This window comes from Drosophila virilis, chromosome 2, assembly GCF_030788295.1.
Source record: "Drosophila virilis strain 15010-1051.87 chromosome 2, Dvir_AGI_RSII-ME, whole genome shotgun sequence".
Classification (NCBI taxonomy): domain Eukaryota; kingdom Metazoa; phylum Arthropoda; class Insecta; order Diptera; family Drosophilidae; genus Drosophila; species Drosophila virilis.
In genome coordinates, this window is record NC_091544.1 from 5,406,877 (window position 1) to 5,432,395 (window position 25,519).

At 39.7% G+C, this 25,519-nt stretch overlaps 4 protein-coding genes across 5 annotated transcripts; 3 read left to right on the top strand and 1 right to left on the bottom strand.

Moving 5' to 3' along the window:
- Nucleotides 1-719: 719 nt before the first annotated feature.
- LOC6629664 (putative gustatory receptor 98a) lies at nucleotides 720-4,715 on the top strand. The gene is made up of 4 exons (XM_002054722.3): nucleotides 720-784; nucleotides 3,584-4,236; nucleotides 4,290-4,525; nucleotides 4,584-4,715. Exons 1-4 carry the CDS (start codon nucleotides 720-722, stop codon nucleotides 4,713-4,715), a joined length of 1,086 nt encoding a protein of 361 aa, XP_002054758.3.
- A 756-nt stretch (nucleotides 4,716-5,471) lies between these two features.
- On the top strand, nucleotides 5,472-6,363 carry LOC6629663 (putative gustatory receptor 98a). Its single transcript, XM_002054721.1, has 3 exons — nucleotides 5,472-5,868; nucleotides 5,930-6,165; nucleotides 6,232-6,363. Exons 1-3 carry the CDS (start codon nucleotides 5,472-5,474, stop codon nucleotides 6,361-6,363), a joined length of 765 nt encoding a protein of 254 aa, XP_002054757.1.
- Nucleotides 6,364-7,468: 1,105 nt separating this feature from the next.
- On the top strand, nucleotides 7,469-9,007 carry LOC6629794 (putative gustatory receptor 98a). Its single transcript, XM_032439083.1, has 3 exons — nucleotides 7,469-8,033; nucleotides 8,094-8,329; nucleotides 8,903-9,007. The coding sequence occupies exons 1-3, from the start codon at nucleotides 7,469-7,471 to the stop codon at nucleotides 9,005-9,007; spliced, it is 906 nt and encodes a 301-aa protein (XP_032294974.1).
- Nucleotides 9,008-22,585: 13,578 nt separating this feature from the next.
- Nucleotides 22,586-24,226, bottom strand: LOC6629793 (uncharacterized). 2 transcript variants are annotated; one of them, XM_032439153.2, is made up of 4 exons: nucleotides 23,784-24,226; nucleotides 23,216-23,724; nucleotides 23,008-23,164; nucleotides 22,586-22,948 (listed from the first exon to the last, which is right to left on the bottom strand). In XM_032439153.2, exons 1-2 carry the CDS (start codon nucleotides 24,117-24,119, stop codon nucleotides 23,515-23,517), a joined length of 546 nt encoding a protein of 181 aa, XP_032295044.1. In that variant the 5' UTR covers nucleotides 24,120-24,226; the 3' UTR covers nucleotides 22,586-22,948; nucleotides 23,008-23,164; nucleotides 23,216-23,514. The 2 variants fall into 2 exon arrangements, with proteins under 2 accessions (XP_032295044.1, XP_032295045.1); XM_032439154.2 differs by having other exon boundaries at nucleotides 22,590-22,945.
- Between the last annotated feature and the right edge of the window lie 1,293 nt (nucleotides 24,227-25,519).

The window sequence follows — 25,519 nt, forward strand, 5'->3', positions numbered from 1 at the left end:
AACGTTCCAAAACGACATAGCTCCGCGGAGATATGACCTTCCAAAACGGCATAGCATAACTCCTTGGAGAATTGACGTTCCAAAACGACATAACTCCTTGGAGATATGACGTTCCAAAACGACATAGCTCCGCGGAGATATGACGTTCCAAAACGACATAACTCCGCGGAGTTATGACCTTCCAAAACGACATAATTCCGCGGAGATATGACGTTCCAAAACGACATAACTCCGCGGAGATATGACCTTCGAAAACGACAAGGCTCCGCGGAGATATGACGTTCCAAAGCGACATAACTCCTTGGAGACATGACGTTCCAAAACGACATAACTCTTTGGAGATATGACGTTCCAAAACGACATAACTCCTTGGAGATATGACGTTCCAAAACGACATAACTCCTTGGAGATATGACGTTCCAAAACGACATAACTCCTTGGAGATATGACGTTCCAAAACGACATAACTCCGCGGAGTTATATGACCTTCCAAAACGACATAACTCCGCGGAGATATGAAGTTCCAAAACGGCATAACTCCGCGGAGATATGACCTTCCAAAACGGCATAGCCCCGCGGAGATACGACGTTCCAAAACGACATAACTCCGCGGAGATATGACGTTCCTAAACGACATAACTACTTGGAGATATGACGTTCCAAAACGACATAACTACTTGGAGATATGACGTTCCAAAACGACATAACTCCGCGTAGATATGACCTTCCTAAACGACATAACTCCGCGGGGATATGACCTTCCAAATGGCATAGCTCCGTGGAGGTATGACGTTCCAAAACGACATAACTCCACGGAGATATGACGTTCCAAAACGAAATAGCTCCGCGGAGATATGAAGTTCCTAAGCGACATAGCTTCGCCGAGATACGACGTTCCAAAACGACATAACTCCGCGGTGATATGACCTTCCAAATCATCACGTTGTTTTTTTCAAAATCGAGGTCGGTGCGAAAATCGAAACTTTTTCGATGATTTCTTTTTAATATTTCGGGTAATAGCTCCGTGCGAAGATATAATGTTCCAAAACGACATAACTCCGCGGAGATATGATGTTCCTAGGCGACATAGCTTCGCGGAGATTTGACGTTCCAAAACGACATAACTCCGCGGAGATATGACCTTCCAAAACGACATAGCTCCACGGAGATATGACGTTCCAAAACGATATAGCTCCGCGGAGATATGATGTTTCAAAACGACATAACTATGCGGAGATATGACGTTCCAAAACGACATAACTCCGCGGAGCTATGACCTTCCAAATCATCACGTTTTTTTTCAAAATCGAGGTCGGTGCGAATATCGAATCTTTTTCGATGGTTTTTTTTTAATATCTCGGATAATAGCTCCGCGCGGAGATATGACGTTCCAAAACGACATACTTCCTTGGAGATATGACGTTCCAAAACGACATAACTCCTTGGAGATATGACGTTCCAAAACGACATAACTCCGCGGAGTTATGACCTACCAAAACGACATAATTCCGCGGAGATATGACGTTCCAAAACGACATAACTCCGCGGAGATATGACCTTCGAAAACGACAAAGCTCCGCGGAGATATGACGTTCCAAAACGACATAACTCCTTGGAGATATGACGTTGCAAAACGACATTACTCCGCGGAGTTATATGACCTTCCAAAACGACATAACTCCGCGGTGATATGACGTTCCAAAACGACATAACTCCGCGGAGATATGTGACCTTCCAAAACGACATAACTCCGCGGAGATATGACGTTCCAAAACGACATAACTCCGCGGAGATATGACCTTCCAAAACGGCATAGCCCCGCGGAGATACGACGTTCCAAAACGACATAACTCCGCGGAGATATGACGTTCCAAAACGACATAACTCCTTGGAGATATGACGTTCCCAAACGACATAACTCCGCGGAGTTATATGACCTGCCAAAACAACAAAACTCCGTGGAGATATGATGTTCCGCGGAGCTATGTCGTTTTGGAACGTCATATCTCCGCCGAGTTATGTCGTTTTGGAACGTCATATCTCCGCGGAGTTATGTCGTTTTGGAACATCATATCTCCGCGCGGAGCTATTATCCGAGATATTAAAAAAAAACCATCGAAAAAGATTCGATATTCGCACCGACCTCGATTTTGAAAAAAAACGTGATGATTTCGAAGGTCATAGCTCCGCGGAGTTATGTCGTTTTGGAACGTCATATCTCCGCAGAGTTATGTCGTTTTGAAACATCATATCTCCGGGCGGAGCTTTTATCCGAGATATTAAAAAGTAATCATCGAAAAAGTTTCGATATTCGCACCGACCTCGATTTTGAAAAAAAACGTGATGTAACCCCTTGCCATTTTGTCGATTTGGGTTAACATTTTGAATTTCCTTTTTTTGATGCCAAGCGATAGAGGTCGATGATTAATTTATTTGAATGCCAATTGATGAAAGGGATCCGTACGCATTCAAAAAGGGATAACATTTTAAAATCAGACATTATTTACCCGAGATATTAAGAAAAACCATCGAGAAAGATTCGATATTCACACCGACCTCGATTTTGAAAAAAAACGTGATTATTTGGAAGGTCATATCTCCGCGGAGTTATGTCGTTTTGGAACGTCATATCTCCGCGGAGCTATATCGTTTTGGAACGTCATATTTCCTCGGAGTTATGTCGTTTTGAACTTCATATATCCGCGGAGTTATGTCGTTTTGGAACATCATATCTCCGCGCGGAGCTATTATCCGAGATATTAAAAAAAAACCATCGAAAAAGATTCGATATTCGCACCGACCTCGATTTTGAAAAAAAACGTGATGATTTGGAAGGTCATAGCTCCGCGGAGTTATGTCGTTTTGGAACGTCATATCTCCGCGGAGTTATGTCGTTTTGAAACATCATATCTCCACGCGGAGCTATTACCCGAGATCTCGATTTTGAAAACCCAAATTGCCCAAATAAACAGGATTCGATATCGATTTTTATCAATTGCTTGGAAACGGAGTAAGTTATCGATTGCTCGGAAACAAACACGATCTGCGGTGGCACTAGGAGCACCTACATCTAAAATGTCAAGTCTATAGCATTTATATGTTCTGATATCCTTGCGTTCATACATAAGGACGGACGGACGGTCGGACGGACGGACGTAGAGACAGACGGACATGGCTAGATCGACTCGGCTATTGATGCTGATCAAGAATATATATACTTTATGGGGTCGTAGATGCTTCCTTCTGCCTGTTACATACATTTGGATTTTGCACAAATACAATATACCCTTATACCCATTTTTAATGGGTTCAGGGTATAAAAAGAAACAGATATATATTAATTTTTTAAACTCTATATAAAAAGTTAATTAATTGTATATATAACATGTGCCGGGTATTTGTCACCGTGGACCGCCTCAGTCATGTGGCATTTGTCGGGCGAATTAGACGTCGCATCGTTGCGGCGTATGCGTGGCTCGATGCACTGCCTGTTAATTCTTCCACCACGTTCTCATTTGTATATGAAGCTACTTTACAATATAGCGTTGCTGGTCTATATCGGGTTTATCTTTCGATTGCTCAGTCATAATATTGTTTTTCTTGATAATAAGTCGGGAATCTTTTACCTGGCTGGCATTTTGGAATTACTTATCGGACACTGTGTAGTCGCCATGGAGCTGCTCTGGAGCAATCAAAGCAAGAAGATTGAGCAGCAGTTCCAAGAAATCCATGACATACTGCGTATCCGATTGGGACGCAAAGTGAATCTCGTTAGAATAGAAGGCTACTGCAATGTCATCTATAGATTTAATTTTATTCGAATTGCGGTGCTGGCAACAGTTACAATATACAACTTGATAACTACGAAAAATTTCTTTCTTCTCTGTAATCTCTATTCGGAGACTCTGTTTACACTGCGCTGTGGAGAGTTTAGTTTGCATACTGTGCTTGTTTTGGCCTTCTTCCAAGAGCTTAATGAAGCGGCCAACGAAATCCTTTTGGGCATGGAAAGACTTCGTCTGGATCTATGTTCCGATTATAGTTTTTTTTCGGAATGCTTTGCTGGTCTGCAACAAACACATCTACTGCTATGGAAAACCCAACGCGATATTGAGCAGAACTTTTTGCGAAGCCTCATTGTTGTTATTATGAAAAACTTTGTGGACACTGCAGTTACACTATACTGGATGTTTGTCAATATAATTCAAAAGCGAGTGTCTGGTGTAATTCAGCTATGTAGGTAATATTTCCAGCTTCATTTCACTCGAAGATCAAGTTATCATTTGCAGATGGTCTAACTGAGGAGCTTGGCAAGCTGTTGGAGATTGGGATACCCTGTTGGATCTGTACACGCTGCGGAAGTCTGCAGCGCCAATTTCGATCGCTCTTTCATGGTTTAACAGCGAATCGCCATAATAAGCACCTGAATAACGCTTTGTTGAGAATATCTGTGCAGCTTGGACAGGAAACGGCACAGTTTAGTGTTGGCGGCTTTTTGATAATTAACAATGAAATGCTGGGCAAAGTAAGAGTGCTTCGCAATCGCGTTGTACATAATATATATTCAATTCTATATTTTTCAGTTCTTGTTTGGCATGCTTAGCTACTTTATTATTTGCATTCAGTTTCAGTTAACTTTTATAGACCATATTGAAGAAGAACACGCCACGGGGCTCGTTACTTCAACTGAGTTCAACTATTCAAAATACGCATAGGGATGGGTGTTCATGTTGTTTAAAGTATAAAATGAAATACACAAAATTTGGCAAGTAACTTTTCGTATAGTATACCAAGATATGGAAAATATACACATATTAAATTATTAAAAAAAACGTCAATTTTAAGGCGATAACTTTGCAATTTGATGAGGATTGGAGTATATAAGCAGCAAAGTTATTAATTAAAACGAACTTGTGATAAGTTACGTTGGCTCATTTAAAGTCCATACAATAATCATATCATTTTAATAAGCCAATTAGTTATTGATTTTTAATCCCTCAGTCAAAGTGCAGACACTTTGCAATGACCCCTCAGTCATGGGTTATGTGTCAATTAAGCTACACGACTCTGCGCTGCGCTTAATGCAGTTCCTAATGCGCTTAGCATTAATTGTGCCACCACGCCAACATCTCCATCTGAAGTTGCTTTACAATGGAATTGCGTTCGTATATCTCGCTCTTATATTTCGCTGGCGATTTGCGTTTAATTACAAAGTGAGCTACGATCGACTGCATGATCATTTGTCGCGCATCATCGATTTAATAGACTTTGTGGCATTAATTGTTTGCCATTGTATTGTATCTACGGAGTTGCTCTGGAGGAACCGCAGCGATCAAATTGAGAAGCAGTTTCTACAAATGCAAAACGTCCTTAGCGAGGCAATTGGTCGCAAAGTCAATCTCCAACGAGTTCGGTTTAACAGCAATCTTATTTTAAGCTTTTTATTTTTGCGTGTATCGGTGATCTTCGGCATGACAATTTACAACAATTTAGCTACGAGCACCTCGCTCCTGCTTATCGGTAACTTCTACTCGGAAGTCGTGCTCATACTGCGATGCAGCGAATTTACATTGCATTCGGCACTCGTCTTGGCCATCTACCAGGAGTTGATTGATGCTGCCACGAGTGTTATTTCGGAGCTAGAGAGTATACATTTTAAGATTTGGTCTCAACGCCGTGTGCCCCTCAAACGCATCGCCACTTTACAACAGTTGCATCTACTGCTCTGGAAGACTCAACGCGACATCGAGCGCAACTTTGAACGAAGTCTCGTCATGGTGCTGCTGAAATATTTTATAGATATTTCAGTACTTCCATACTGGGCGTATCTGAACCGAATATATGTAGACAATTTTCCAATGCAGATCTGTAGGTAAATACATATCTAATATGTCCCGTCAGCTCTCATATTTACATATTTCTGTTCTAGGGTGTACAACTGAGGAAAGCGGAAAACTTTTAGAGATCTGTATTCCCTGTTGGATTTGTACGCGTTGCGATCATCTGCAGCGCAAGTTTCGATCTCTTTTTCATGGTATATCAGTGGATCGTCGCAATGAGCAGCTAAATACCGCCTTGCTTAGAATTTCGGCTCAACTTGGACAAGAAACCTGTCAGCTAAGAGTTGGCGGTTTGGTAAAGATCAACAATGAAATGTTAGGCAAGGTAATCTACACATCTACACATGTAATTTTAGGTATTTGGTAGTTATAAAAGTTACGTCTTTTTCAGTTCCTGTTCGGCGTGGTGAGCTATATTTTTATTTGCGTACAGTTTCGTATTACATACAACCTAAAGGTCTTGGAGGGAGAAAGTGAAGTGACCGCTGCTTTGATTCTACTTAAACAAAATCACACAATCTGACTACAACTATTGACAAATATTAAAATTTAATTTTAAAATGTTGCTTTTTATTTATAACTTGATAGAACATCAAAAGTAAGTAGGCCCTTGGGAAATATCGAATAACAGATTTCCACTAAACGGAATGCAATTGTAAACTGGAATTATAGTCCATATAATTCGTGAACCTCATTTCTGACATAAACGGTGAAATTTTCGAAAAATGCGAAACACTTGTCATAGGTATTTTAAGAAATACAGTCAGTGATATAGTCACATTTGATGTGGAAATATACAAAGATGAGATTTTGGGATATTCCACTCGCAAATTTGCTAAAATAAAACAGATGTATAAACGTTCTTTTGTTTACCATCCGATTGCCCTGTTTTTATTCGAAATGCAAAAACAATTAAATAATGAATAAATAAACACAAATAAATTAGAAGAGAACATCTCTGGAATATCTTTAAGAAACGCATAATTGGTGCTCAGCTTGGCTTACATGAAACAGGTTGAAGAGTTTTTTTAGACTCCAAACTGGATAACATGTAGACTTCCATACAACCGACTTCACAAGGGCATCTACTTGTATCGATATAAACATCTATATAATTTGTTAATTAAATTTGAACGGTACGTTTTTGGAGCGGTATGAACACTTTTTTATTTAGAAAATTATAAAAAGTAAATATTGGTTTTATCGAACAAGTGAGTCACCGACTAAGTAAAGGATACTCTAGAGTGCAGCGCCGCATCGAAGGTAATTGTCCGTGTAGCGATAAAAGCGCTTGTCTTTTCAATTAGCCAATTAGCCATTGATTGTGATTCTATGTACCTGAATAGAAGCGAGCTACTTCAGTCATGTGGCATGCACCTGGTAAATTACACGAAGCTTCTCTGCGCTGCATGAGCCGCTTAATGCAATGCATATTGCTGCTGCCGCCACGCCCTCATGTGCAGCTAAAGCTGCTCTACTCAATTGGGTTGTTAATTTATTTGGCCTTTGTCTTGCGTTGGCGATTTTTCTTCAACTACGGAGTTGTTTACGATCGAAATGATAAATTTTCGCGTGTCGTCGACTTATTGAACTTTGTGACATTAACCATCGCACACTGGATAGTCGCAATGGAATTGATCTGGAGAAATCGCAGCGACGAGATTGAACAGCAGCTGGAACGAATGCGGTACATTCTACGAGTCCAGTTCGGGCATAAGGTAAACCTGGTCCGCTTGTGTCGCTATTGCAATATCATCTACTCTCTATTGCTAATCTGCTGTCTGACCCTTTTTCTGCTGACCATATACAATCACGTGGTCACGGATACGGCGCTGTTGCTTTTCTACGCAATTTACTCGGAGGCGGTGCTGCTGATGCGGCTCAGCAATTTTACGTTGTATGCGGTACTGATATTGGTCTTCTATATGGAGCTGCGTGAGGTCAGTTTCAGGCTGATCTTAGAGCTGGATAAGACACGCTTTGAAGTGTGGTCTTTACGGCGTTTATCGCTGGAGCGTTTGGCCATGGTCCAACATCTGCACGGACTGCTGTGGAACACAGTGCGCTCCATCGAACGAAACTTTGAGCTGAGCCTGGTGATTGTGATGCTAAAGTACTTTGTGGATACCTCCGTGCTGCCCTATTGGATACTTGTCAATAGGCACAACCATATAAATATTTCCACTACATACTGTGGGTAGCATTTGCTGTTCATCTGTTGATTTCCTGAACTTGATTCACATTTGTTTGCAGACTGCGCAACTGAGGAAATATGCAAGCTTATGGGCCTCTTTGTTGCCAGCTTCATCTGTACCCGATGCGCACTGCTGCAGCGTCAGCTTCGATCCATATTCCATGGATTGACCACAGATCGTCAAAATGCGCAGCTAAATGCTGATTTATACCGCATCTCCGGGCAACTGGGTCAGGAGAGATTTGAATTTAGTGCGGGTGGCTTGATGGTTATCAATAATGAGACACTGGGAAAGGTGAGAGAATTGAAATACCTAAACCATTTTAGAAAGTTTATGGTATTTACGTTTTTGTTGCAGTTTATTTTTGGCATGGTTAGCTATATAATCATTTGCATACAATTTCGCTTGACTATGATAAGCAAAAGCCCTGCGGAAGCCGTTGAGAATTTCGTAACTGATGCGCAGCTCCCATAAGCCAAATTTCATTAAATTGCGCATTCCTTGCCGATGGTTACTCCGCATTTTCTAAGAAAATCGCTAATAAATTACTTGAAAGCCGGCCGAGAGACATAATTAATGAAGGTGGTATTTCAATAGAAGGTATTGGAATCAGCTATAGGGGATTTGGTTTGCTGCTAGCTGGTCATCGATAGGCACAGCCTTGTTGGCTGAAACCCATTCGCCAAACGCTTATTAAATGAAAGTCAATCAAGTTAATTAGCCAATTTCGAAAAATTTAATGCCAGCTCGTGCATAGTTGGAATACGAACATATGCATGTGTAACAACGAGGTCGGGCCCACCATCAGCTGGACAGAGTCTCGTGTACCTAATTATTCATGTTAACAAATTCCATTATAAACTTTAGCAAAGCTTGGCATTTTTAGCGTCCGATTGTCACGCATGGCTGGCCATCATAGAGTATGTTCTGGCCTGCCCACCCCGCAGCCACAACAATGAGAGCCGGCTTTAAGCCGCACGAGCTCACTTGGGCCGGCTTTGGCTAATTGTTGATGTTGCAACGAGCTGTGGCCAATGCGGCAAATTATAAAGCTCGTGGGTAGTTCATTAACCACAAATAGTTTTCACTAAATTCGTAGTTTAATTATCCTTAAAGTTTTCACTTAGTTATCAACTTTTCAATTGTGTTTTATGGGTTGGTCTGCGCCAATTATGGATACTTTGCCTGTCTATGGAACAAGAAAAGACTCTTGGCCACTTGGTTGCTCGAAATGCTGAATGAATCTGAATCTGAAATTCTGACACTTTTCTAATAAGCCAATTTTTCGAGCAAAAAACTTGGATTACTGGCCTTAATATTTCATTTCGTTGACACTGCATTTGTCAACATTCGTGCGCAGACTTGCAGCATCGATGCCACTGACAGCGAACTGTCTTCAAGTGTCTGAAAAAAGTCAGTTTATTATAATTGGGACTGGGCATTGGCCAATAACGAGCTGCAGTTGCAGTTGTAGTTGCAAACTACAACATTTTGAGGATCCGTAATTAATACACAAGTATTAAAGCCACGCAACAGTTGCACAAGCCAGGCAGGTCGAGGTGCTTACATTCGTAGCCGATTTCCAGGACCATTTCCATGTCACAACACTTTAGCTCAATGGCAAATAATAAAAAGCAAGCCATAATCGTCTCGTAAAAATCAGACGCGCACGCACACTAATGCAATGGCCCCCTCTGTCTCTCATCTCTCTATCTCTCTCGCTGTGAATGGGGCAGCGCTGTGCGTGCTTTGACATAGACAATGGCGTCTATGGACTATGGGCTATGGCTGTTGGCAGTGACAGCGATGGCTGACGTCGCGACGTCAAGGCTTTAACAGTTAGTCACACACACGCAAGCACACACATACTGAATCGCACACTCACACACTCGCACATTCACAAGCACTTTTATAGCGACACGTAGTCAGGCACGCTCAGAAGTGCAGGAATCTTGCGTCTTGCTCCTTCTCTATCTATCTCTATCTGTGCATGTGTGTGTGTGTGTAGTTATTACTTTTATGAAGCATGTGATTACATTTTATTTTTAATGCTTTTAGTAAAATGAGGTTAGTACACACTTGGTTAGCGACAAATTACATTTTTTGCCTGCCTGCCCGCCCGTCCGCCTGCTCTCGTTTGTGCGTATATGCTGAATGTGGCTGCGACTTTAGCAGTTTATTGAATTTTGGTATTTACATTTAAAAGGATGGCTACCAGTTTGCCCTGCATTGCAAATAAAAGCGTTGCAGTTGGTATTGCTAGACTGCGCAATGCTCTGTTCCATACAATTTGGGTACCAATCAATATTATAGGACGGAGGAATTGGCTTGATCTGCAAATTAGGCATTAAAAATTCGATGGAACCAAAATTGAAGCATGGCCAAAAATACTTTTGAAATAATCTCTGACACGGATATAATATTTTGACAGGCATGCGAACAATACACAATATCAATATCTAAGCTTTTGGCCCTATGCAAAATGTGTATAAAAATATGGCAACTGTTTTTCTCTCTCATTCTCGTCCTTAATTGTTGTTGCCATTAGGCAAAATGCTTAAACAGCCGTTGACTGCATGAAACATGCGCACAATTAACTTCCGCTTCCGGCATTGATTGAAACCAGCGAGAGCTGAATCAACTTGCCATGTTGCACACTCAATATAGACACAGACACAGACACACACACGCACACCCACACACACACACAGGCATGCACACAAAGCATGCACATGTTGTAGTTAACTGTTTGCATATTAATGACAAATAACCCACTATCCGTGCCCTCCGCATGCCCTCCACTTGCCCCACGTATTAAGCGCAGTTGATGTGTGCGCACACACTGAATGAACGATAAATGCTAGATAACATTGAGATGGCTTTTCAATGGTGAGTGGCGTGTGGCGCGAGCCAGCTCGACTGTCCCTAGCTAACTGAACTAATTTGCGGCAAACAATAGCAGCAACAGCAACAACAATACCTTTGATTCTCTGTTTCCATCGGAGCTGCTCGAGAATTGGCGGTCTTATGTAACTGACAAGTGAGAGGGATCTTATGGATCTTGTGAACTATTTATTGTTGTGAATGAAGTTCTCGAATTGACCAAACATCTTCGAGACTTCCGAAATAATCTTTGTGGTTTATACTCAGAATGTTAAATTCTGTTTTACTCATCTATTTATTAAATATGAATCTTGCCAAGTTAACTAATGCACAATGTTTAAAGAATAAAATATAATTCATATAAAAAGCCTTTTTATAAAGAAATCACATTGCAGATAAAATAGCATCATTAAGTGCTAAGGGAATTCCCGGCATATTTGCGATTTCAAGTAGAATAAAGGCTGTTCTTTCAGCACAGTTATGGATGCGTCGAATTTATGCGGATTCAGTGAAATTTGTGTGGTTTTGTATGGTTTTGGATATATTGTGAACAAAGTCTAATGAATAGCATAAGGAATTGGGTCAGATGGGAGTTGAGCCCGCTCTTATTTTCATTTGGTGTGTAAGGAGAACAATTGTCTTGGCATGTTTATAGATTTATGCCCAATAAGAGGCATATGAAACCCACTTTCGTAGTTCTTGTAGTTGTTGTTGTACTTGTTCTTGACTGCTCTTGTTTATATGTCCACAGCAGAGCCAGAAACTCAGTCAGCATTTCCAGGATTTTATTTATGCGCCTTTTGCTGCCTGCGCTCCCAACGCTTCTAACGCACCCAACCAAACAGCCAACTCTCAATACACAGCAGTCAACAAACAACTACAGCTACTTTGGTCGACTGCCAGCAGTAGGAATGTGTGCAAATAATAAAAATGTTGGGCAATATTTCAGTTTTGTGCTTTACGGCCGGAGATGTCTTAGCTGTGCCGGGCTGCCGCCGGCTTAGCTACCCTTCCGGTTTATATCATAAATTATAAGTAAAATGGTCGAGCAGAGCCCAAAGTCCGGGAGGCACCTGATTTGTTTATTTGTGGACCTTTTTTCACATTTACGAAAGTTTACAACGCACATTTGGCCAACCTCTTGTTGCTGCCACATGAAACGCTGTGAGGACAGTTTTTAATGCGACAATATTGGCCAACTGATGAGTCCATTGCCCAAACAAGTTCTGCAATTGACTGACTTTCAATTTGGCAAAATGTTATGCTGCAGGCTAAACAGATTCACTTAGCTGGCAAACCCACCTGCCCAACTGTAATGCGTGTCTGACAAGCCCGGGCCAGACCGCACCAGATTCTATAACAACGACAGCAAAAGCGACAGTCACTTTTAATTGCCGTCTAAATATTTGCCAATGTTCAGCTGAAATGTCCTTAAAAATGCCTACCCATTGCACGTACTTAATTATTTGCCAGTTAATGGTGTGCACAGCAAGCAAAGCCGCATGGCCGCGGCATTCACATTCGCATGCACGCTTCACACACGCAACATGTTGCTGCAACATGCCAATCGTTTCTACTAACTAGTGCAAATGACTCGACTCCATTTCTTTCATAGACAAAAAGAATATGTTTTTAGATACTAGCGGGTATGACTGAGTCGCCCGGCAATGGCAGTATATGGAGCCTTTGGCAGCAGCTCGATACAGATTATGGGTGTGTTTTTATTTTTGTATTTCGAAAACTATATGCTTGATTTTTATTTCCAAGTTTAAAATTGGATAGATAATTTATAATAAGAAGTAGTTGGGACTAGCTGACCCCGACGAAAAATTGCTAAATATTTAAACTTTTTATATCAAAACCGAAGTTTGGTTCAAAACCGGCTTGCAGCCTTGTTTCCTATGCAAATACAACACATTTAGCAAATAATTAGACAAGGGTTTATAAAAATTCAAGTTGAAATGGTTGAAAAGCCATTCATAGCGCACATATATACATAGACGAAATGCATCTTGAGCAATCGAAGAAGAGGACTTAAAGCTCTACAACATGCTATAAATACTAGAGTCTTGTTAATTGTATTTTTAGTGCCTTCAAACTTTCCGCAGCATGTCCACACCCATTAGAGTGCAGTCAAGCTCCATGGGATGCACCAAATTATATATACTCGTATTTACGCACGCCTTTCTGCTAGACGGAGCCAGAGGCCATTAGCATTAGCGCCGCTAAATAGAGAATTTGGCACGAATCCAGGCGACACCCGCTGCCAAACACTTTGAAAGCAATTTCCAAGAACTTGGGCAGTGGAAAAACTGTTGCCTACTTACGTAGTCGCTGCTCCAGTTCGGCATTTGTGCTTTAAATGTTTTAAATTTGTTGAGCAGAGCTAGAAACTAATCAGGTTCTGACTCTTTCACCACACTTCAATGCCGAGCTTTTCAGCTCTAATTAATGTTTGAACTGCTAATTTTTGGCAACACCATTCACCTCTGCATTTGAAAATGTTTTTGGCCAGTCAGTTGAAATGCCACAAAAAGATTCTTGTAATAATTTCAATCTGTATGTATGTATGTTTTCTAAGCGCCCTTCGAGTGTGTTGGATGTATCAATTTAAGCAACATTGTGGCGAAAATGCAATGAAAAGCGCCCGTTGCACGTTCTTCTGAAAGAGTATTTCATATTTTTGCTTTTGCTTTTATGATATTAAGTTAAGAGTTCGGTTTAGGGTTGATTGAAGTCTAACTGACCTCAATACAACCAACTTACCGAGAAGTGAGGAATTGAAAAAGGTATTTGAAATAAAACCGCTTCATAAGCTAAACGAAACTCATTTGGGAAAATTGTGCGAATGTATTCGCCAGTCAAGGTAACGTATATGTATGTATGTGCAAGCATGTGTTTATATTGGCTTTTGGAGGATCCGCTGTACAACACTTGAGTAATAGGAAACTATACTTTAATTCCAATATCTTGCATCTAAAAGCTTTTTGGGCTTCACCCTTTAGAAATGATTGAACTAATTTACATGGCTTTTACGCTGGCAAGTGTGCCTCAAGATGGCAACAGCCATTTTGCCCCGCCATTTCCCATGACCCTTTCAATTTGGGACTAAGTGTCTTACACTATTCTATGCATTGATATTGTACCTAAACAAGCGTGTTCGCTTGCATTCATAGACAATGTAACATATGCATATTTACTAACACTCGATTGTTTATGCAAACGGATTATTTGCAATTATCGATTTTCGAATATTCAACAGAAGAATAAACACTACAGATTGAAATTTGCGGATATGCACACATTTATGTTAGATTCATTAAATTGAAACTAATTAAATATTTTCTACCAACAGCATTGCATTTTGTAAAAGAAAACTGTTGATGCATTTCACAGCCAGTCTGAATATTTATAAAAATCACTTTCATAAATTTATTTTACAAATATATATTGGTTGCGTACACATCAGTGCGATTGTCAAAAACAAATGCAAGGCACTGCTTTGAAATCTTGGGCGACCAATTTTTTTAAAATAATAAATCAATTTGTAATAAAGAAATCTGGTCAAGACCAAATCCGTACTTCTCGTTCCATTAACTGCATATGGTTCTAACAAAACCGAACAGCAGCAAATAAATGGGTTGGAAGCTATGTTCCACAAATAAAATGCTGACATAACATTGTCATAAGTCTGTCTGTTTTTGTTCAAGCCGAAAGCCATGCGTTCTCTACCTGTCGAGAGCCGAGCATTGTCAATTGCCATTGGTTGGCATAAACCAGAACGGGCCAAAGCCAACGATTGCCCCTGCTGGCAAAACAAGTGATATTTTTCAATATTGTTTTCCATTTGATTGAATCACAAACATTATTAGCATGCTAGCCAATACCGCACCGCACAATATGTGTACAGATATTTATTTATATAAAGACATTTACTCAGAAATGTGTGTTTTGAAGCGCCCACAACTATGGTCCTTCGTATTAATATATGGAACATAAATAACCTAATACGTTGCAATGTACTTGGCTCGCCAGGCGCACTTTCTGAAACCCCCTCCACCCCAGACAAGTATACCTAATACACTCGCATACAAATACAAATACAAGCAACAACAGCTGTTACAGCATGATGATTTCCTTGGAGCTGTTAGTGGGTTAACACAAACCTTTTGTTGTTGTTTTTGTTATCATAAACCAACATAAAATAAAATATAGCCATAATATTATCTGCGTGAAACTTTTTCAACTTCTACTAATTGCATCAAGGAAAACCCTTTTGTAACTGCACAAGGAACTTGTATTATTTACATAGAAAAGTATCTTAAGCAGATGTAGAGGCTTATTCATATAAATAAGTAACTGCATTTGAAATCTCTTTATCAGATTTAGAAGAAAATTTACATAAATATATAACTGCAAGCTGCAAATACTTACAAATGGCAGCTGCAGAAACGTCTCTTTGAAGTAATAATTGTAGGGTACATATAGTTCACGCTCAGTTATTCAGCTGCTGTAATAATAATATGGAAGTATATAGACCCATAATCTATTTGCTGCCTAATGGCAATTTGATGCAACTAATTTGATAACAAATTCAATTTAACAGTGACAAAACTGTGTTACTCGAAAGGATATGGTCGCAGACTGGGCTCAGCTCAGGTTTTCAACTACACTTCCAGGAACACAGATGAGGTCACATTAGCACAGAAACTTTAAGATACGCACACAAACACACATACGCAGGCGCACACATATGCAACTTCGGTGCACCGTAAATAGCATAACAGCATCCGCTGGCAGGACTCGTGTAATTTACAAAAGTTCAAAGCTTAACAACATGTTATGGGAAATGCAAATTGCTAAACTGGTAAATATACTAAGCCAACTGTGCCTGGGTTATTTAGACTGTGTGTGCGTTTCCCATTTGTTAGGTTTTCGGGGCGTATGCGCAATCAATTGTTTTGAAATCAAAAATAGAGAAAATCACTAAATTAACTTTTATTGTAGATTAAAATTCGTTTTGTGTTGAATATATTTCATCTGTTGTTAAGTTAAGTGCTGTTCCCTTGCATTAATTTCTTTTTCAAATGAGCGCATTTTTATGAGTTGAGAGCTGCACTTTCGTCCTCTTATCTTTAACATTTGTAGCTTCGCTGCAATATAATATAACTTTTGGCAAAATTTAAAAAAATGCTTGTGAAAAGAAATTTAATAATAAAGAAGTTATAACAGGTATATACTTGGTGTCGAAGAGTAAATACCCTGTAGATCTCTTTTTAACCAAACATAACCCAATGAATATTTCATATCAACTGCCTTTTTTCTATTCAGAGTTCAGTTAATCTATTCCGATTTAAAAAAAAGTTGGTGTCATGGGCTTTTTTTAACTATCCATTTTCTACATATCCCCATTGTTTTTAGTCATCATCCGGCTGTATTAAACTGAAATATCGTAAAGTGAATATCCTCCCATTTGAAATAACTAAGTATTACAACTAGTCAGTGGGTGCGTAATGAGTTTTATTGGCACAAGTTTGCAAACAACCTTTATATATTCAGCAGCTTTTACAATTAAGGCATGCATCCTGCATGCAGGAGTCATCTATTATTTACACCGAGAACATTTTAATATGATGTTGAAGTTTCCTCCAAACTAAAGAGCTGCGAGTAAAAAATAAATATCTTCAAAGTATGTCACGGTGGCTGCCAGGATGATTATTCGAATACTGGAAACAAGCACTCAAGTGGGTTGCACACACACAAAGGAAAGAGCTGCACTCAAAATCGAGCAAAGAAACCATCAACTTAATTTCCTGCTCAAGCCAATTCAACTTTTTTGCCATTTGCCTTGCAAAAACTTGAAACTTTGATTGCCATTGAAACAAATAAAACTGTGTGTGCGAGCATAGACTATTCCGGATTTTTATAAATTTAGCCTGAAAGCGTCACAGAGCTTCAAAATAGTAAACGTCTTGACACCTATACCAAAAACTTTGTGCCTTTGAAGCATTGTGATGCATTTTATGGATTTCCCATTCACAGCAGCAATGACAGCTCGAAAAAGAAGAAGCATATTGTCCGACTATAGAATACCCTTGGCCGATGCTTCATTGGAACACATTTAATTATTAGTTTTTATATTGATATTTAGATACAATCAAAAAAAATTACCTTTGTAAAATTTTCTAAAAAAGAAAGAATCAATTAAACTGGATCAATTTTCGGCATTCCAAAAAAAAAAAATACCTGGTGGACTATGTGTGACTAACGGGCTTGCAGATATGCCTAGAGATTTGTAAAGCTCGAAAATGCTGAGATATCTTGAGAAAATAATATCTTGAGATAATGACACAGTGATTTGTTGAAACTGACTCGGCTGTTGATAATGTTTAAGCATATATATTTTAAGGAGTCGGAATAAAAAAAAAGCTCAATATATTAACCCTTTACTGTTTTCATAGCTGGGTATTGGAATGAAGAAGTTTTCACACATGTGCCTTCACTTGCTTTTTCTGGTCTCCGCAGGTAACCACACCTTTTGGCTTTGAGTTCTGGCAAATTTTTCTCTCGTAGAGCAAAGTGTATTTCATGCAGCTCTGCGTTTAATTGAATTGCAATGGCAGAGCTTCAGGGCTGGCAGCTTCTTCGTTACTTTAAAATTGCCCCGTAGCAGCGGGCTATGAAAAAATCTAGTGACGGTCAAAGGCAAAAGCAAAATGAAATGCGAATTTTTCGTATATGCGATGATTTGCGTCATAGCTGGAAATATGAAACCAATTGCGAAGATGTTGTCAAACGCAGTCTCTCAATAAATCGTGACGTGTTTCGTTGTCAACTCTGCATTCGTTCACAAAGGCAGCCATATTCGGTGCACCAGGTAAAACACGACAAGAGGAACGTTTATTGTGTGTTCTCGTGCGTGTGTGCGTGCGTTTGTATATATATTAATCAAATACGCATGCTCATTAAACTTTTTCAATTTGAAGCCTTTGGCTGTCAAGTTTTGTGGTCTCGTGCGACGACTCATTAAAGTTGCATGGCAACAAAGTTTCTCACAACTTGTACTTTTTATACACTTACTCGTATACACTTCAAAGTTAAACCCGAATGGCATGCCATAAATTCGCCCCAGAACATAGCTCAGCTTTGCGAACAACATTTTCATAATTATTAAATATGCAAATAAAATTACAGAGCCCAAGCAATGGCAACAAATTAAGAGCTCAGGTAGCTAGCTAGCCCGGAGCTAGAGACATGCTCGGCCCGAGCGGAATGATCCAATATTTGGTCAAATTTGTAAGGCAGATGCACATAGTTAGTTGGGAGAACAAGATGCTGATGTAAACTAAGCCTGACTAAGAAGCCTGTAAACAAGATGGTCATGCATATTCACAAGTTACATTTTTTGTCAAAGCTTACAATCTAAGGCAGGATAATTTCTAATACTAATGCGGGTTGCTACATTTAATTTGCTGCTGCAATTGACAGCCAGTAAATTTGTATTTTTACGAAAAGAATGTTCCTTAAACGGAAATCGATAAGAAATTTAATTTCTTGGCAAAATTATCAAATTATATTCTTTGATTGAATGTTTAACAAAATTGATTGTTAAAATTAATGTTTAGTGCATTTACAGTGCTAAGAGAATTCTGGAATTCGACAATAAGTTAATTTACGACATTGACATCATGTCATCACACTCACGAATTTAAACCTTAATAAAAACACGGAGCATATGTGTATAATTGTACGTGGCAGCAGACCCTTTTCGAACACACGCGCATTTCTATTTAAGCCGGGCTCAGGTAAGCTGGCGCTCTATAGCACAGTCACAGTCGCAGTCAATACTATCACGCACATTCACATATTTAGGCCGGGTCGAGTGCTAGGTGGCAGCTGGAATCATATCCGAAGCCGGAAACTCATTTCGCCTGGCTGTGATAAGAAAGTGTCAACACAAACGTGACAAAGCTACAAATGTTTAATTTTTATAACTTTGGCCTCGTCGAGGATGTTGAGCTTTGTGGGTGGGTTGTGGTCTGTCGACTGATGCTGTGGCGTGCCTTTCCTCAACTTATCTTATTTGTGGTTGGTGAAGGGTTTGGCCTTGGCCACATTTGGTCAGCACCAGCCGGGCCCAGTTTTTGGGCCGAAAATCACGTTTTTACCGTAAACATGTTGCAAAGTTCGCGCTCGTTTTATCTTTTGCATACTTCCGGGCGCTTCGCAACGACAAACGGCCCGAAAACGAGCAGGCCAAAACGTCAAAGACGTGTCGCGTGGGTAGCAAGAAACGCCTGCTAAAATATTTAAGTTTTGTTCCTAAGCCAACGAACAAATATACATTTCGTATACATGCAACGCATGCAATCTTGGTTTTTCTGTTTAGTGTAACAACTTCTCTGCTAGAAGAAAGAAGCCTTACCACAAAATAAACTCGGAATAGTTTCATATTTTCGCCATCAATAGTTTTCGCTTGTCTTAAGTTTTTTAATAACAAAACTATATATGGGTTCACATAGTTCTGAAAAATTCTCTGCTCATATGAGAAAGTTATGCAATTAATTAAATAAGGTTTTTTTTTTAAATATGTAATAAACTTGACTCTAGAAATTATTAAGTCGACGTGTTTCAGTGGTGACTGAAAATATTTAAAAAATGTTAAATTTAATATTAATCTAAATATACAAAAAAAAAGTATTTGCATACCATATTTATTAGTAATTGCGTTTCCGTAAAATGAACGAGCAGATTACAATTGAATTTGATTGTTGTCAGAACGTGCCAAAAGCTATCCATAACCGGTGTGTTTCTATTATTATACAATCGATAACTAAGAGGGTGCCCAAAGCAAATCAATACTGGAACAATGTGCAACATTATTAATTCAAGCTGTATGCTTAAGTATATTTGTACCTGACAGAGTTCGTAATATCTGCATCTGATTTAAATATAAATTTAGACAGCTTAACTTTAGCCTTGTTTAAAAATTTGCATGTGTGAAGGGTATAATAAGAGTTTGTACAACAAATAGCTGCGAGACATGCGGCATAACATTTTATTATATTTTCAAGCATTTTCCCCTTGGCTAACTTAATTTCTATGCAAGTTTTTAGCTTGCCGGCGACGCTGGGAGGTGGCTTTATGTTCGGCTAAAATTTTAATGCACATACACAAACACAAACACAAATTCGCTCACACATACAACTGCACACACGGTGGCGCATACATTTGGGCATAATGAATGTGCAGCAACATTTTTGATGGTGCCCACTGACAACAATAAATTACTTTTGGCTTTAAACGAAAGCCATTAGCATAAAACTCGGCATCATCAGTAGGAGTAGGGACAACAAAAGCCAACCAGCAGCATCCTTTTAACGCGTATTCTAGGCGTATGCGCAATATTTATCTGGCTCGAATTTTAGCCGACAATTTGCCAGCACTTACATGATTAAACTGCGTTGCGCTTGTTGGGCGAGGCGAACTTTTCAAATATGTGAACCTTTTAATTAACTCGCTTGGCTCAAAGTGCGCCGCCCACTTTTTTTTTTAATATACGCACACACTCGCTCTCAGCCATGCATAGCCAAATATTCTTTTTAGCGCGTTTTTATTAAGCGGTTCATAATTTCATGCAATAAACTTGCTAATTGCGCCACGCTCGCTTCCTTTCTTGGCACTCAGCTCGACGTGCTGCGCCGCCCTTTCTGTGAAGTGGACAGCCAGCCAAGTCTTGAACCCACAAAAGCTGCCAACAAGAAAAACGAAATGCGACTTAGATTTAAGAATCGCCGAAAATGTAACACACTAACAGACTTCTAGCTGCTGAGCTAAAATATCTGTAAAAAAATTTGGCATTCCAGATATATAATCACAATATACAATATACCATTTAGTTGCTTAGTATCTGTTCTTAGTAAATCAGCTTAGATACACCCTCAGAGATGAGACTATATTGATATAGTATGCCGATGTAGTTTGAAAATGCGCGATTTGTGACAAAATCATTATACTTTCGGTAAGGGCATAAGAGATTCAAAAGCTGAAGAGCAGCACAAAACGAAGAGGACAGCGCCAGAAAATTAGTTGTCCCAAAGTGTTTTCCGTTTTTAATATTTCCTAGAACTTGGTAAAAAGTTTATGCCGACCACTTGGCTACGGCTCGTGCTTGGTCACTTGCTCAATTTCCGTTTTTAATTAAATGAGCCATTAGATTGAGGCTGCACAATGCTATTGCATGCTCTTAGGCACTCACTCACACAGACACACACACACACACACACACACACACACACACACACGAACATGCACGCATGTGCACACAAGTGCATGTAAATTTTGGTTTAACCAGCCGTTTGAGCCCGACCTGGTTATGTTTTCACATCGTCTGCTAAATTGCGCGTAAACTGCGCGCCGGTCGGTTTAAAACTTTAAAATTAATTTTCAGGCTGCTTTTGCATGGATGCTCCAGTTCAGTGTTTTAATAGCTGTTAATATTTATGAAGCCAACTATGGAAAAGTGCCAACAAACAAACAAACAGTACGTACAACTGCTGCTGCAGACCAGCCGAACACAATTGGCAAGCATTGTTTGCCCAATAAGCAGCTGCCAATATTTAATGATGTTATGGCCATCGCATTTTGGGTTCGAGGGTGTTAGCCATAGTGTTCAGTGTTAAGTGTTCAGGTTTCCACGGGCCTTTCAAGTGCCTCATAATTATTGAATAGCTGTGCAATTATTATGCGAAGCTGCAACAAATATAAACGCAAAGTTGCAAAACTTTTTAATGCAACTATCGCTTGATGCGGCGTATAGGCCGCTCTTGTTCCCAGCTTATGATAATTATTGCATCCATATGCCGATAATGCCAATTTCATTGAGTGAGTGCTTAAGCTACAAACAGTCTTAAAAAGAGCCTCGCAACAAGGCGGAATTCAGTCTCTTGTACCTTACCCGTAATAGAAAGCGACAGCTACGCAAGTTTCCTCCCATTCAAGATGTCAATGGTATTGGCATAAAGTAGATTGTAAGACGACAAACTTGTTCGGGAAACAACTGGAAGAAAGATTCACGCCTTTTAATACTCCAAGCACTGAGCATGCTGACAAGGTAACCCGCTCGCTGTCCACACTCTTTCCATCGCTTCCGTTTAAAGCGATCCATGCTCTTAAGGAAATCTCCAACGGAATCACTATGATACATAAGCCTATACAGAAACAGAAGTGTTTTGATTTTTGTGCCCAAATAGTATCCTTTACCGATTTCTAAATTGTTTGAAAGATTAGTTTTAGACATGTTGCTAGTCTTTATACCGTTACTTACCGCATAGTACCGACAGGATAGTTGAATTTATTCTGAAAACATTCGAACACGACACGATGAATTAAGACATACCTCATCTTTATCCAATGACACTTTATTTGTCTCTATCAATAGGGAGTGTTCCTGAGCCGGTCTGGTGTCAAATGCGTCAAAAAACAATGCGCTGCTTAATATACACTTTATGATAAATTCACATAACACAGCAATATTAGTTGCATACAGGGACCACTGCCACGACGAGGAGCAGGAGCATCTTTTACTTATTCGAGAGTAGACAAAGCTGTGGCATATAAAGGTGAACGGCGCCAGGTCTTACACAGCAACTCAAAATCAGTTCAGGTGTATATTTCTTTTACAACTCTAAGATATATATATATATATATATAAGCTGAATATTGAAACCGGGAAGGTACAGTCGAGGTCGAATGCATCTACGGCTTTGAAGACAGGTAAGATCTTGTGATTCTTATATAACAAATACTTGTATTAATAGTTTCTATCATAATTAGATACTAAAATTTGACAATTTTCACTTAAGTTTTTGTCTTACAGGTTTTATTAAAAACCGAAGTGTAGAAAATTATAATTTCTTTAATGTATGCACGTTGCGTAGCATACAAATATAAAAATCGTCACATCCAATATAACCAAAATCTTCAGCAGGTTGAGTTGCATCAAATGCATTTGCCATATATGAACATCTGCTGATAAATGTAAATAAGTAGATTTTAAAAAAAAAAAACAAAAAATAAAATTATCTTACCATCTTGTTCGAACCGATCCTGCAGTAGCGGCAGTTTCAGCTCCGGAACAAGTTCCCGTTTGTCAGCTTGTGGATAAGCCCAGCTTACAGTGCCAGCAGCATAACCAATCTGATCGACGCGATCTATACCCATGAAAGCTATTTCTAACGGAGCTGTCTGTGATGTTGTTAATTAGTATTGGCCTTCTAGGCAGTTATTCTACGCTACCTGCACCAGAGACACGTGCATTGTTAGCGATAACAGAGCAGAGATAACAAGATTAAAGCAACACCTCAACATGCCTTTCGCGAATGATGGATTGATTGCTTTTACTTAGTATGATTGCAGCGATGTGAAATATTTTTGGCCAACAGCTGTGTAAATATTTGAAACAGCTGCGTTGCCACAATCGATGTAGACTTTGTATTACTTCGAGTAGGTTTCTTTGTTCAACATTTTAATGATAGCTGATCTTTTGTTGCGTGTTGAAGTCAAGAAGTTGAATCCAGAAATTGTTCAAGAAGTCATCATGGAAGCGGTGTGCTGCTAGTTATTTCCAATACAGTCGCTGGCCCCAAAGTTGTTATTGCTGTTGGGATTTTTGTTGTTGGCACAACTGTTGGTGTTGTTGTTCCTAGCTGCTGTACGCTACTCGCTGGCGTTGTACTGCCTTGATCAATGTCTATGCTGCCATCATTATCGGCGACGCTAAAGCTGTCCACCAGGTTCAGTAGTCCCTGAAATGCACGAAGAGCTCATAATTTAATGCCACCATTGATTGCGCTTCTTGCATTACCTGCCTGAATTGCTGCCAGAGACCGTCGAGCGTGTCTGTTGCATGTTCGAGAGACGTTTCCATTTCATCTAAAAATCCCGACGATGATGGCCTTATTGTGGCTGTTGATGTCTCGGGGCTAGTGCTGCCTTTACGCTGGCTGACAGGCTTCAGTCTGGTAGCGTCTGCCTTGCCGCCAAGGTATCGGTTTAGCCCACTTATCGCTCCGCCTAGGAAGTCGTCGATAGTACCATCATCAGCTGATGTTGCTGCTGTGTTGCCTGGCAGCTCCAAGAACATGCCACCGACATTATTGCCAACGAAGCACAGCGAACACAACCAGATTAACAGTCTCATGTTAATATTAATTACAAGTGCAGCACAGAATTTGCTGGCTCGTGCGACAGCCGTCAGTTGTGTTGCCCTAATGTTTAATGCTTGGCAGAAACATTGAAGTTTTGTTTGTGCCTTGCTCCGGTTTTCAATAGATAACGACAATGGTACTAATTGAAAACAGCTGTGCAAATGTATGCCAAAGTCAAAGTATAATTGGCAACGTTATTTGAAAAGTCAAAGCAAGACAGTACGGAATATGGATATTCCAGAATCACGGATGAAGAAAGCCAATCACCTGCTCATACACAGACTCAGTGTTGAATTCAATATCTAACCACTTCCGCTATCGCGCTTGTTCAATTTAACAAGTCGAGCGGTCGATTCGTTGTTTCTCTTGTCTTACCCTAGAGTATGCAAAAAGGGTCTAATGAAGATGAGCAGGTGTAACAGGGCAAAGTAAGCGAAGCCTCTGATTTTTTTCCCGCAGACATTTATATTTTATTATGATAAGCTACACTGATTTTTTGGCTTATTAAATAAAATAATGTATGCATTCATTAAAATAACTAAGACGGTCACAGCGTGTTACAGGGTATCTGCTATTCGGGGACCTTTGAGTTAAGCATTCTTCTCTGTTTTGTTATTTTTGTGTATAAAACAAACAAAAACTGTCTTTTTCAAATTTTAAACTATATTTAACGAGCACAAATTTCCAACAGACTTAGTAGTTGTTAGCTATGCTAGCTTTTACAATGTGAAACATTAGTTTTTATATGGCAACAATATCGACATGGGGAAATACAAATTAACAATTTTAACAAATACACACAAGTATCGAAAAATAGTGTGTATACAGATACACTTAAGTATATGTGGTACATGTGCCATGGCCTCCTCTAGGTCTTCGCACCTCTTTCCATAAATAATATTAATTTTGTGACCTCTCTGTGTCTGGCTAATTGCCTCTAATGCCGTTGTCTGCCATGCTTAAGCGCCACTTAACATTAAGAGAGTGGTAGAGCGATGAATATTACATCGGGGCTTTGATGTGACTTAGACAAATGCATGAGATAGAGCCAGTGACTGTGCCAGATGCATCCCGGCTTAAGCTTTGGGGTGTGCCAACAGCGGCTCAAGTGCATCGAATTGTAATCACGAGAAAAGCATTCATTAAATCCAAGCGTGCAGCCAAACGTTTTAATTCACTCACAATAAAGCGGCAAGTGGCAAGTGGTAAGTGGCAAGTAGCAAGTGACGGGGCGTATGATAGACGAGGGCAAGCGTAAAGGGAAATGCAGTTGACATGTAGAACGGCGAGGGGTTAAAAGTGCATTATGCCCCTGAGTGAATGGCGCTGATGTTTGAGTGAGTTTCAATTCATATGTAATTGCATTGATGCTGCTCATGAGCTGACGTCAGCA